This window comes from Macrotis lagotis, chromosome X (genome assembly GCF_037893015.1).
Source record: "Macrotis lagotis isolate mMagLag1 chromosome X, bilby.v1.9.chrom.fasta, whole genome shotgun sequence".
NCBI lineage: Eukaryota > Metazoa > Chordata > Mammalia > Peramelemorphia > Peramelidae > Macrotis > Macrotis lagotis.
Window position 1 is genome coordinate 518730048 of NC_133666.1, and position 14383 is coordinate 518744430.

The following is a 14383-nucleotide window of genomic DNA, read 5'->3' on the forward strand; positions in this document are numbered from 1 at the left end:
ACAATGATGGTCCATTTGTTCCCACAAATCCTATACAAGAGGTCCTTCTAACCTACCTATATAATTTCCTGACAAATATACATCATTCTTCTATTTCTATTTCATTGCTTTAGTATCTTTGACATCACTTTCCCTGAGGAATATTCCATTGGTAATATATTCCAAACTGTTCACATCCATCTATGAATCTCTTTTATCAGTGTCATTTGAGTGACTTGAATTTTTCAGAAACTGTAGTGTTCCATTTTACACAGTCATACAGCATTACCAGAAGAATATAAATATTTAAAAAACAGACCTTTACTTCAGGAGGAAGTTTGTAGTCATTAAAAATGCGGCATAATTTCCCAAATACAAACCAGTCAGATCTTCTCTTCCTATCAAATTCTGGACCATATTCATTGTCCTTACATAGTTGATTAACCAAGATATAAATACTAATAAACCTGTTTTCTAAGTTTTCTATCCAAACTGCATAACATAGTGTGGACAATATAATGATTTGATTTCAAAGAATCAACACTATAAGTCCAGGAGGGAGGAAGTGTGAATAGACAATAGGACTTATAAAATCTAAGAATTGTGCTCTACTACAAGCTCAATTTAAGGCCACAATGTATGATATAGCAGACATAAAAAAGTTAATGTGTGGTCTTATTACACTGAGATCAGTCTCATAAAGAAGTAATGTGTAAAAAAAAAGTATTATGTCCAGAATAAGAGAGAAGATAGTCTTGTTATATTCTGCCCTGATCAAATCAAATCATTGCATTTCATTATAACTACATTTCAAAAAAGATGATGAAACTAGAGACTATCTAGCCCCAGATAACTAAGATAGTAAGTATGACTAAAAAACATGGAGCATCTGGGCAGTTCCAGTGGATAAAATACTAGTTTTGGAATCAGGAAGATTCAACTTCCTATTCAGGAATTCAGGTTTCAGATACTTACTAGCTGGGCAAATCGCCTAATCCTGTCTGTCTCATCTGTAAAATGAGTTGTATCTTTGCCAAGAAAACCCCAAATAGGGTCACAAAGAGTCACACAAAACTAAACAACAAACAGCAATAGAAAATATGACATAAAAGAATTACATAAAGAAATTAGGTTTAAAAAAAAACAATATTAACTATCCTCAAGTATTTGGATAGTTGTGGAAGGAGAAATCAGGCTTGGCCTATTTGACCCCATAGAGTAGAACTGGACATACTAAGTGAGCTTTTCAGAGAGGCATATATAGACTTAATATTAGAAGAAACTAAACAATTACTATCATCTAAATGTAGAATACTGCTTTGGACAGTAACAGTAACTCCCTTGTTTCAGATCTTTAAGCAGAGACTAGATCAATTAATTCATTAAAAAAAATGTGCCAAGTCCTAAACCAAATTCTAGATGGGGACACAAAGAAAAGCCATTAATGATAATAATTATAATAATAAATACCATCCCTCAAGGAACTTAACTTTATAAGGGAGAGAATAAATGACCACTTTTCAGGGACTGAATTCTTATTCAAGTCCAGTTTAATCTAGTTTGTGCTAGCCTTTTCTAAGTGCTAGGAATAAGGCTGAATTAAAATGGTCTCAATGTTCCCTTCAAACTTTGAGATTCTGCAATTTAACAAGTCAAACATAAATAAATACAATAGAAAGAGTGACATTATGAAAAAGAAAAAGGGAGTGGAAAGAAAGTCTCAGTGATTAAAATCATAAAAATCTAGGTCATGGAAAGAAAATACACAGCAGATGACAACACAGAAGAATAATGTCTTTCATTTTAAATTTTTTACCATTTAAGGATTTGAAAAGACATATATACTTCAACATAGCTGTAGTCAATTATACACACCGCATTAGTGATTAAATTGTGTGAAAATACATGTTTCCTTTGAAAAATTATGGCTGTATTGGTGGGAAGAAGAAACACAAAAGATTGAATACAACTTCAAATTAAACATTCATTTCAAATATGTCTGACCACTAAGTATTTGACTTAAAGACCCATTACTGATTATTTTATTTAATATAACTTTTAAACTATTTTTAAAATACTTTAAAGATTTTATGAAGTTATTAATGTCTGTCCTTCTAGGAATCAGACTAGCTAAATCCAGAAGAATTCATCACCTGGTAGCCTGTCATGTGATAAAACTTTTCACCCATAGATATTTGAAAACTAAGGGATAGAGAGGTTGTAGTCTGTACAGGTGAAGGGAATACCCACCAATGGAATCACAGACACTTGTAATATTAAAGTTAAGCAGACATTCATTGAGGAATTACTCTAAGATTGATTTGTGACTTCAAATTTTAATTGCATATATTATAATCAGTGTGATTCCAAATGGTTCATATATTTTTGTCCAAGTGGAAAGGCAATTGTGTAGTCTGCACCAAGCTTCTGAAAAGGACAACCTATATAATAAGGTGGCAATACCTTTCTTAGTAAATTGCTTCAGGCTTTTGAGTTCTACATGATTTTAAAAGTGAGATTAACCTTACTAGAGCCCTTCTCCCTTAAAATAATTAAAGAAAGTATGTCAATGATAAGCATAATTAACCCTATAGTTCATTACAGATGCTGTCTCCTGTTCTCTGGTCCCTTGGATATATGTCTTATGCCAAACACAAGAAAAAGAAAGGATTCAAGAAATTTTAGAAAAAAAAACTTTCATTTCAATTACAAGAAAATGTCCAAAGATACCAAAATATAGAATCAATCTTTGTGAGAGTAGATGCTCATTGATTGGGGAATGACTAAAGAAATTATGTCCAGAATATGAGAGAAGATAGTCTTATTATATTCTGCCCTGATGAAATCAAATCATTGCATTTCTTTTTTTTTCAAATCATTGCATTTCATTATAACCACATTTGAAAAAAAAAAAGATTGATGAAACTAGAGAACATCTAGCCCCAGATAACCAAGATAGTATGACTAAAAAACATGGAGGGGCTGGGTAGTTCCAGTGGATAAAACACTGGGTTTGGAGTCAGGAAGATTCAACTTCCTAAGTTCAGTTCTGGTTTCAGATACTTACTAGCTGGGCAAATCACCTAATCCTGTCTGCCTCATCTGTAAAATGAGCTGGTGATAGAAATAGCAAACTACTCCTGTATCTTTGCCAAGAAAACCCAAATAGGGTCACAAAGAGCACACAAGACTCTTTGTATGGAATGTTTGCTATGCTATTTAAAAAATATGTGAATAATGAATACAGAGAAGCACAGAAAGTTCTATATGAACTGATGAGGAGTAAACTAAACCAAGAGAACAATATACAAAATAACTAATACAAATATAAATGGAAAGAACTACACACCAAAACAATCAAATGAATGAAATAAAATTATAAATATCAAGCAGAACTTGAATGAAATTATGAAAGGACACCTCCAACTTAACTGCTTTAAGGAAGTGGGAGGTTCACAAGTGTTATACATTGATACATTAAATAAAATATGAAAATAGATACAATCAACTGTGCTGATTTTTTCAAAATTTTTTGCAATAATACTATTTTTAAAAATACTATGTTATAGAGGATGAGTCTCTTGGAAAGAGAAGAAGGAGGGATATTTGCGATAATTATGCTGATGCAAGAAACAGAAAACATTAGCAAATAAAAACTTTTTCTTAAAAAATTATATTAGAAAGTTGTGATTAGTTAGGGGAATTCTCATATTGATATATTCACAAGATATCTAGAATGAATTCCTTTGAATGACAGATTTGTCCTATATTTTGAAATCTAATGACCAATTAGCTTGGCTTAACCCATTATGCTTGCAACCATTTCTATGTTTTTAAAAAAAAATCAAAGGCTGATATGAGTCATTTAAGTATGGAATAATACTATCATTCTAGACCTTCATTCTAAATTGACTAAACTAAGTATAAAGAAGATAAGGAATTTTTTAAGTAAGTTCAATAATCCATTGGTCATCTATTCCCTATATGACAACCAGAATCTTGATTTCTCTGAACCTTCTTGCCATTTTTCCAGATTTAGTGTAGCTGTTTTCAGTGCAGCCCAGTCCCCATTAGTGTGAATAATGAATTCCCTAAGGCAGTTGCATTATTCGAATTAGCACTGCATACTTCCACTAGGCTGGAACCAATTACTGTATTTTACAGAATTATAACTTCAAATAGAACAAAATCTAATACATACAATCACTTCAGGGGGTTAATTGTTTGCACAGTATGAACTTTGGCTCAAGCACCACCAAGTATACTGTACTTATTACCTGACCAGGCAAGAGACACACCAAATCACATAGTAAAAGCATTTTTAACTAAGAAATTAAACACATTCATATACAATATGAAAAACAATAAAAACCATTCTCTTTCCAATACATAAATGGCTTTGAACTCCCAGGTTTGAAGGGACAAGATAGAAAGGGGGAGCATCGTTCAAGGGAATAAGGAAACTGCTGCTCATCGCATAAACAAAGTGAAAAAACTGTAAATCAAAATCCATCTCTTTGCAACAAGTCTCTCTACAAAGCTGGAGTTCTGCATTGTGTTTCAGCTGGGTTAATAAACACAGGATTCTGCCAGGACTCTGTGTATATTCCCTCTGTCCCCTACTCTCATCACAACCTGCTATTGGTCTCCGATGCCTTTCTGTACACTAATGCTCTTCCTTCTCTTCTTTCCCTTATTCATGCTACCTGAAACCAGTTTTCATCTTGGCACTAACTTTCCAGGATTATGACATCCTAGACTTTCCCCATAACTTTAAGTCTGAAATTGCACTGGAGATCTTCCATTAAATGGGCACCCTCTCCTATTACACTGGGAAAATGACTAACTGAATATTGATGAATAAGAAGCATATTATATTTGGTAGACTATATATAAAATAATAAAAATAGTAATCTCCTGAGAATACTAAAAATTTATCCCCAAGATTCACATACACCACTGCTAGAAAACTGGTTCATTCTCAACTATAGTAGCACAAAGATTCTATATAAGAAAAGATCAGTCTCCTGTAATACCTAGCATAATGTTGTACACACAATAAGAACTTAATTCTGATGAGTTATATATGGCCAAATCTACTTCATTTGTCTTATTAAAATGTAATCATCATTTTAATTGAAAGGCTTAATATTGACCAAATTATAAGCTAGTATATGTTTTCCCAAAGAAACCAAAGTGAAAATACAAGAGCACACACACACAAACACACACACAGCACAAAATATGTCTTTAAGATATTACAGTGGATTAACCATATAATCAACCAACCCTTGTCTGTCACAACAGCCCATGTGTCTCATGGGCCTTTTTCCAGACAGGGTAGTTATCAACACCCACCGTGCACAGCAGGTCAGTTAACAATACCTTTTATTTGGAGTATTTTTCCTCAAGGAATCAAAGCACTTTGTGTCACTGGTATGTTATGTTCCTGACCATAAATCAGCATTAAACTAAACCAACCTGAAAATAAATTAAACGACTATCACATTTTTAAACAACATTTTTATAAATATTACAGCACATATACCATGTTAGATTGCAATTTTACTAACTACACAGCCATTATTTTAACATTATGCATTTAGAAATTACAAGAAAACAATGACCCAGAAACAGCTGATCAAGGCATCAGTGGTCTTCTAGGGCCCAAGCTTACCCATATGGTTACAAACAACTAACAATGAACCACAGCATTGTATTATTAAATCATTACTTTAAAATGAAGCTTTTATGGAAGTATTCTGTCTTTTGGAGCTCAGTTAACAATAAATTAAATTATAAAATGAATCAAAATGATCAGAATGTCACAATGTCTCTATAGTTGATACCATAAAGATTATGAGAGGAGTTTTACCCCACAATGGGAAGTCTTATGTATTATGATAGCTATGGAAAGATTAAACTCCTAAGAAGCAATGCCAATGACAACTGGTATTTCACACCTGAGATTGCACAATGCTTTTGGCTACCACTGCTCATCTTAATCAAGAGCCAGGATGCTCATTTCTAACAGGGATAATATAAATATAAAAGTAATTTTTCTTCACTCTTTAAGCATTCACATGTCCTATCTTTGAGTCCTACTTACACAAATAAATTTATACAGATTGTTTTTCATTTCACAGCCACAAGCTACATTTCATGCTTCAGGAGATGTATAAATAAAACATTAAAAGAGACTTAAAATAGGCAACATGTAGCTCACTGTATACTCACTATTGATTTCTAATGTTTATTGACATAGCTTTTTCTCCTGGCATGAAGGGAGCCTGCATTGATGCTCCCCAAAAACTAGATTATATTTTATACATGACCTAGAGGTCGAGGAACAAACATAAGATCTTATTGGCCAAGTTAAAATCACACCTCTCTAATTCCAAAGGTATAAAACCAAACAGTCCCAATTATTGTATTAAGGCAATAGATCTTAGAAGTAATGGGGCTTTGAGCTGCCTGAAAACTTTAATATTAGATCTAGACAATATGTACTTGGAATTTATGCAACACTAAGAAATATTTCAACAGGGAAATATTCTTGGATCCTTTGAAAAGTAAAACACAGATAGTTTTACATATCAAACATGGCTATATTCTGTATCAACAAGAGAGAGATTTTAGCCTCAATATTAAAATACTTTCCATTGTCCTTCAAGCTAAAATAAGAAAATACTTATTTTTCCACTGCCATTACCTTCCTAAAAGTGCACCACCTTAATTTTAATCAATATAGACAAAGTATTTCACTGTCATCACTGAAAGAAATCTATCACACACCTGTAGATTGTATATATATTGCTGTGCTAGCTACAATTCAAGTTGATTTCTTCTTGTCTACAATTCTGAACAAAGTTTAAACTTAACTTGTGACTTAATTTCTTTACTGTCTAGTCTTCTGAAGAAATGGTGATCCTTAAATTGCTGAACAATATGAGCTATCTTATAGATCCATAAACCCAATTACCAGTAAACTAACAGACATTAAAATTCCAGAAGAGAGAAAAGATATCAGATAATTGCTTAATATCTGAAATTGTCTATAGTTACAATACCTCTAAGTCTGATAAATTGAACTGTCATTCAGAGTTTTGTCAGAGACTGCTTTTCACCTAGTATCACTGTGGGAAAAATACAATGTCTCATATTTCTATTTAATTTGACTTTCAGTATCTCTGTTCTGACTTTCAAATTGTTTTCCTAGATGGCTATGGGCCTGATTTTGCTAGTCACATTATCCTTTTCCAGTATAGTTCCTCTTAATCAAATGAAATTCATATTAATTCACCTATCATGTTCTTTTGACTGTAAATATCTAGTTTCTGAAACTAGACATTATTTTTCTATATCATACATTATATGATGTATATTATTAGTTCTAAATGACTGCTAATACAAAACTCTGATAATAGCTTAAAACCAATTCCAATTGAAATATTCCTGTTATAAATTTTTTAAAAAGTTGTAACATTATACTTTAGGTTCAATTCTTAAAAAATATCAATAATATCCTGTCTTGAACAATGAAAATGGAGGGACATCTGGCATGATCTCTGGCACTCATCTCTCATCTGGCACTCATCTCACAACTATTTGTGCATAGCACACAGCTCTCTGCCTCAAAGAGAAGACTTGAATTAGTTCTTTTAAAAATCCAACTAGTTATGTGACCTTGAGCAAATCACTTAATGCTATTGCCTCACAAAAAAAAAAATACAAAAAATCCATTAAGACATTATTTAGTTGCAATAGTGATGATTGAATTAATAATTACCAAATTTTACAAATGTCTTACCACCTTTGCCTTTGTATCAGCTCTTTCTGGTAATGAAAAGTAATAAAAGCAATTTGCTCACTGCTTAGAAAAATTCCAGTTATCTCTCTAGAATGATGAAAATCAAGTCTTATAAGTTGATAATTCTATTTAATTGATGTCCTGAGATTGAAAGAACTAAACTCAAAATTCATGCTGATTTCATAAGCAATATCAATATAAGAAAGACTGAGAATGACAGGTTAGTTAATACAATTTTAGAAATATTTTCCTATATTTCCCTCATTATTTTAGTTCTGTGGCCCTCAGTTGTCTCAGTTGCAAAAATAAAGAAACATGGTCTCTAGGACCTTTTCCAGCTTGAGATCCTATAAATCCTTCCTTATTCTTCTCTCTCTCTCTCTCTCTCTCTCTCTCTCTCTCTCTCTCTCTCTCTCTCTCTCTCTCTCTCTCTCTCTCTCCCTTTTCCCCTCATCTACTAAAAGAATAAAGTACAAAAGTAAATTCATCCATGCTTGTTCTCTAATAACAAGGTTCAATGTCACAATGAAATACAATATTCCACATCTCACTGTAAAGACAAACAAAATGAGTCTAGCATTGACTGATCAGGAAAGGTGCAACCAAGTCCAATTTGCCTTACAACTAAGTTGATGCCAGAATAGTGAACAACCTGTCAGACTGGAGAAGCAACCTTTAAAGCCCGGAAGCAGCTGGACATGCCTCAGTCTCCGAGAGAATTAATCCCATTCAATAGATGGAACCTAAACCCTGCAGTCCCTTTCTCACAAACCTGCTGGATCCATACAAACTTTCCGTGCCCCTTTTATAGTAAACGTGGAAATAACCCTTCATAGCTTTGACTTCTACCAAAAGAAAAGGTTCCTTTTCATGGAATAACTAGCTCAGCACTCTTTCTGTCTCTCCGTGTCTCTCGCGCGCACTTTCTCTCCTTTTCTCTCTTTACCTCCTTTCTTTCTCTCCCCCTCCCCTTCATTCCCCCTCCCTTGAGTGATGGGTCCTTCTCTCTCAGTTTCTGTCTCCCCTGCCTCAGTCTCCCACGCACACCCGCTTCCACTCTTCCTTCTTTCCTTCCTTTCTTTCGCGGAATAGACCCCGGGAGATTGGAGGGAAGCGAGCATCCCTCCCAGACACGCGAACTCAGCCCCCCATCCCGCCGAAGCAGTGTGTGTGTGTGTGTGTGTGTGTGTGTGTGTGTGTGTGTCTGAGTGTGTGCATGCGTGAGGTGTGTGTGCGTGCATGTGTGAGTGCGTGTGTATGTGTGTATGTGAGACTATATGTGTGCGTGCGTGCGTGTGTAACTTGGGGGGTGTGATTTGTGCGTCTGGATCTGAGGGGCAGGAGGGTTGAAAGGGCTTGTTTGTGTGTTAGGAGCCGGAACCAAGGGAGCAGGAGGAGGAGGAGGCGGCGGCAGCGGAGCCCCAGCGCTTCCAGCCAGGGATGCTCCTTTTGGGGTACACTTTGGTGCAGTCCTGAAGCCCGAGAAGCAGCCAGCGGCGGCGCTGCACACGCGCACACATACTCACACACACGCTGGCACACACACACACATGCACACACACACACACACACACGCACACACACACACACACACACACACACACACACGCACGCACGCACACACACGCACGCACGCATCCCCTCGCCCCGCGGCCCATGCCCAGCCCGGGAGCCGGGCGCGCGTAGCCTCACCTTGCTCGGGCGGCCGTGGCCGTGGCCGTGGCCGTGGCCGTGGGACGCGGCGGCTGCAGCCCGGCCCGCCCGCCGCTCGCTCGCTGGCTGGGGCCGCGGCAGCCGGGCCCGGGGGGCGGAGGTGGAGGCAGGGGGCGGAGCCGGCGGGGAGGAGAGGCAGGCGGCTTTGTTAGTCCCGCCGCCGCCGCCGAGCCCGCCGTCTCCATGACAACCGGCGGCGGCGGGCGCTGCGGCGGCGGGAGCTGCGGCGGGGCCCCGGGGCCCCGGGCCCGGCCCGCCCCGCCCCGCCCCGCGCCGCCCCCCGGGGCCCCGGGCCCGGCCCGCCCCGCCCCGCCCCGCGCCGCCCCCCGGGGCCCCGGGGCCCGGCCCGCCCCGCCCCGCGCCCCGACTCACCGCCTGCGCAGCAGTCAGGCTCGCGGAGCCCCCCCCAGTCAAGGGCCGAGCTTCAATGGGCGGCAATTAGGAAGCTCCTGGGGGTGCGAGCGGGCCGGCGCGGGGAGCCCTAGGAAACGCCGGCCTCGAACACCCCCCGCCACCCGCCCTGGGCATTCTGGACCGGGCCCCATCACCCGCCGCCCTCCTCCTAGGGTCCCTGGGCAGGGGCCCAGCCGCACCCAATGGCCACCCGGAGCCCCGAAGCCCCGGAGGGTGAGGCGGGAGGCTGCCGAAGAGCACCTCCTCCCGCTGTGCCTCTGCGGGGCCGGGGCCGACCCCGGGGCCCTTCCTCCGGACCGCGTGCTCACGCTCATCCAAGTCTTATCTTTGCCCCGCTAACAAATCACCTTGGCGGCGCCCTCTGCCCCGGCCGGACGGAAGGAGAGCGAGCTTTTGCTTCTGACTTTGGCCAGGGAGCGCGGTCATCGCGCCGGCTGGGCCCCGCCGGGACACTGTGCCTCTCGGCGGGGGCTCAGCCGCGCTGCTGGCTGTGGCTACCAAGTACCAGCCCGAGCCCCGACCCGGCCTCCGGCCAGGACCTGGCCGTGGACTGCCACAAGCTACTGTTCCCAGAGGAGAAGAGAAGGACAAGGCTAGCCTTTCCGCACTCGCCACACACCCTCCGTCCAAACTAACTAAATGAAGGCATCCCTAGTGAGTGAAGACACCAGCAGACCCTCTATCAAACGATCCTAAAAGGGCAGCTCTTGAGGACAGCAGCCCGAAGATGAGGCAGTCATCCTCCATGGCAGAGACTCTATGCTCACTCTATTTTCTTGAAAGAAATCAGTTCCCGAATCCAAATCTACACCGTGTCATCAATTAGACCCTGGATGGCAAGGAATTTCTTTTCTAACATCAATGAATCACCCTAAGATCCCAGAAAGGAATATTAATAACATGCAAAAAGACCTCAGAGGAGCTTTTTTTTTTTGAGACTTTACTGCCCATCTGAGAATCTATGATAGTTTGCATTCAGGTTTGGATAAATCAGAATACTGATTTATATCTGTTATAATGACTTACATCTATATATCACTTTAGCATTTATTTTCAAAGATTTCATCACAATAGGTAGTACAAGTTTTCTTATCCCTGATTTTCAGATGAAGAAACAGATTCTGAGAGATTCTGTCCCATACTCAGGGTTTCTCAGCTGAACCCTAACTCCAAATGTAGATCTTCTGATGCTAGGACCAACCTCTTTTTTTTCCCACTACGATGCTATATTAAAGATATATTTATACATCTTTATCCTATGCCACTTTAGATTTTTAGCTTAAAGCCTGAAGTGTGCAAGATCTGAATACTAGTAACTATGTAGAAGATGTCCAGATTGAGCTCTGACTGGTTTAGTAAGCCTCAATTATGAAAGAAGAGTGGTAGTCAGGTGGTACAGAGGATAAAGGTTGGACAGAGCATTGGACTTGGAACCAGCAAGTCTCATCTTCCTGAGTCCAAATTTAGCCTCAGATACTTCTAGCTGTGTGATCCTGGGCAAGTCACTTAACCCTGTTTGCCTCAGTTTCCTTATCTGTAAAATAAACTGGAGAAGGAAATGGCCAACCACTTCAGTATATTTGCAAAGAGAACCCCAAAATTGGACTCTTAAGCATTATAGTAAATACAGTGTATACATATATAAGAAAACAGTTCTTGTTTTCATACAGATTCTATTCTACTAGGGAGATTCACAAAGATAAATAAAAGAGTATTTGAAAACAGAGAGATTTATTACCATATGCATGAATTAGAAAATGAGCGTATCCAGAAAAGAGCTGGGAAAGATTCATGTTGTAATCTTACAATCTGGCATAAAGACTAGACTTCATTCTGTAAAATCTTCTACCTTTAAATGAAACAAACATTCATCTGTGAAGTTTAACCAATCACATTCTAATAAAGAAAATATTATACACAGGTCCAAATATGCAAAATTAACAAAGATGGATTAGATTTTGATTAGTGTCTCTAGTTACCCTGTCTTTAGTTAGCATGTTTAAATACTCCCTCTCCTTTTATCCCTGTCTGCAAGCTTCCCCACATACATATACCTTGATAAATTCGTTCTCAAACAAGTCAGGAGAAAGGGAATTATCTTATCATCTACATCTTGATCAGAAGCCAGTCTTGTATAACCCTTCATTAATCTTTGACACTTTTACCTCCATTTACTTGAAAAAACTGACTAATAATACTGTACCAGGTAATTATTATCTCATTTGATCTTCACAACAACCCTGGGAGATAGGAGCTATAATGATCCTCATTTTACAAATAAACTGAGGTATACAGAAGATTAGTGACTAGTCCAGGGACATAGGTATTAAGTATCTGAGGTGGATTTAAATTCAGAGCTTCCTAACACCAGATCTAACAATACTGTGCCACTCAGCTATCTTAAACTACATAATAATTAATAGCAATTATTTAAAAGAGCAGGAGGAAGGTGCAGTGGATAGAGAGCCTGCCTGAAGTCAGCAAGACTTAATCTTCCTGAAGTCAAATATGGCCTCAGACACTAGATGTGTGATACTGAGCAAGTCACTTAATCCTGTTTGCCTCAGTTTCCTCATCTGTAAAATGATCTGGAGAAGGAAATGACAAACCACTCCAATATCTCTACCAAGAAAACTCCAAATGGGGTCATGAAAAGTGAGACAAGACTGAACAACAACAGGGCAATTATTTAAAATCTAAATCTAAAATTTCTCCATTTTTTTGTCTCAGAGGATTTGAGATGGAAAAAAAAACACTTTAGCAAATAATTAAAATCAAAACTTGAAACAAAAAGATGTCCTAAAGTGGAATGAGCTCTCTCAGAGAGCATTTTCTCATACCTAGAGGTCATCACTTAGAAGCTGGATGTCTACTTATAGGGAATGTCATAGAGTAGATTCTTGCTCAGGAATTGGTTGGACTGCATAACTTCTAAGTAAGGTCCCTTTCAACACTATGATCTTTAATCTTTAAAATAACCATTGAGGGGAGGCTAGGTGGTGTAGTGGATAAAGCACCCGCCCTGGAGTCAGGAGTACCTGGGTTCAAATGCAGTAATTACCTAGCTGTGTGGCCTTGGGCAAGCCACTTAACACTGTTTGCCTTGCAAAAACCTAAAAAAAAAAAATAGCCATTGATATATACATACAATTATATCTTATTTGATCATCATAACAGCCCCTGTTGTTGATATGAAATAGAATAAAATATTCCCTGCTCAACCAATAATCCTTAAGTAGTGAGGTGATTACAGTTTTCTCTAAGAATTAAAGTATGTGAACTGAGGTTTTCTGAGTTTCAATTCAGTACTATTTGTTATAAGGTCATTGAACGTGATGCCTTCTAGCTGATAAAAGTTTAAGAATTTTCATAGAGAGTGCAATGAGGGGTTGATAAGAGTAGACTCTTGATCAATCTGAGAAGTCCTTCTCATCAATTTGATGAGATTACTTTGAACTTTGGGAGAAGGACTGTCTCCCAAGGAGGTGGATAAGTATCCCAGCTCCTAGCTGAATGGGCACAGAAAACTCCTCTGATCTGGAGCTACCTCATGATGACTGAATGGCTGAAATTCGAGAGGAGGGACTCTAGTGAGAGGAACCATCTTCTGTAAAGTCTATAGCAATAAGCTGTAGAACTGCTCAGTCCTTTGCATTTTTATTTGCATTTTTAATCTTACTTGAACTTCCAAACTGAAGAGGGAAAGGTTTAGGGAAGAGGAAAAAGTATCGGTAGGAAAGCAGCTTAAAGAAAGTCAAAGTTAGAAATATTTTTAACACAAAAGAATCTACCTATTTCATTTGGTGTTTTATCAGTTCATAATGTATATGACATGTTTTCAGCTTCTCATATAAACATAAACAAAATGTAGTTCCTCCATATTTTATAAAGTTTCTGGATATTGTGCCATTAGTTTCAATTACAATTTAAGGGATTAAGTATTATCATATATGTTTTTTATTGAATTAATCCATAATTCTGCCAATAGTCTTTATGCAATAAGACTTCTAAAATGAAGGACAAACATCATCATCAGCTTAGGTGGTAAAATGGATAGAATACAAGCTTAGAATCAGGATGATTTGAGTTCAAATTTCACCTCAGACACTTACCAGTTGTGTAATCTTGAACAAGTCACTAAACTTCTGTTTGCCTTTGTTTCTTCATCTGTAAAGTGGAAACAATAATAGTACCTACTTCCCATGATTGTTATGAGGATCAGATGAGAAAATAATTCCCAAGCACTTATTTTAAGGAAATGGGGATTGGATTTATGATTTCATTGGTACATCATAAATTCAGGTTTAATCTTTTAAGACTGATTGCCGGGGGCAGAGCCAAGAGGGTGGCATGGAGGCAGGAATTCCCAAAAGCTCTCTTCCAGAATGCTCCATATACCTTAAAATTATGACTAATCAAATTCTAGAGTGGCAGAACCCACAGAACTTCAGAGTGAAACAATTTTCC

At 38.5% G+C, this 14383-nt stretch overlaps 2 protein-coding genes across 4 annotated transcripts in view; one reads left to right on the forward strand and one right to left on the reverse strand.

Moving 5' to 3' along the window:
- Positions 1–9674, reverse strand: part of RNF182 (ring finger protein 182) — an 82180-nt gene extending 72506 nt beyond the window's left edge. For all 3 annotated transcript variants that reach the window (XM_074207602.1, XM_074207604.1, XM_074207603.1), the window contains exon 1: positions 9482–9674. The gene's annotated coding sequence lies outside the window, so the exon portion shown is untranslated. The remainder of the gene's footprint in view (positions 1–9481) is intronic.
- Positions 9675–10555: 881 nt separating this feature from the next.
- Positions 10556–14383, forward strand: part of MCUR1 (mitochondrial calcium uniporter regulator 1) — a 131446-nt gene continuing 127618 nt past the window's right edge. Inside the window, exon 1 of the mRNA XM_074202102.1 lies at positions 10556–10570. Coding sequence (XP_074058203.1) covers positions 10556–10570 — 15 coding nt within the window. The remainder of the gene's footprint in view (positions 10571–14383) is intronic.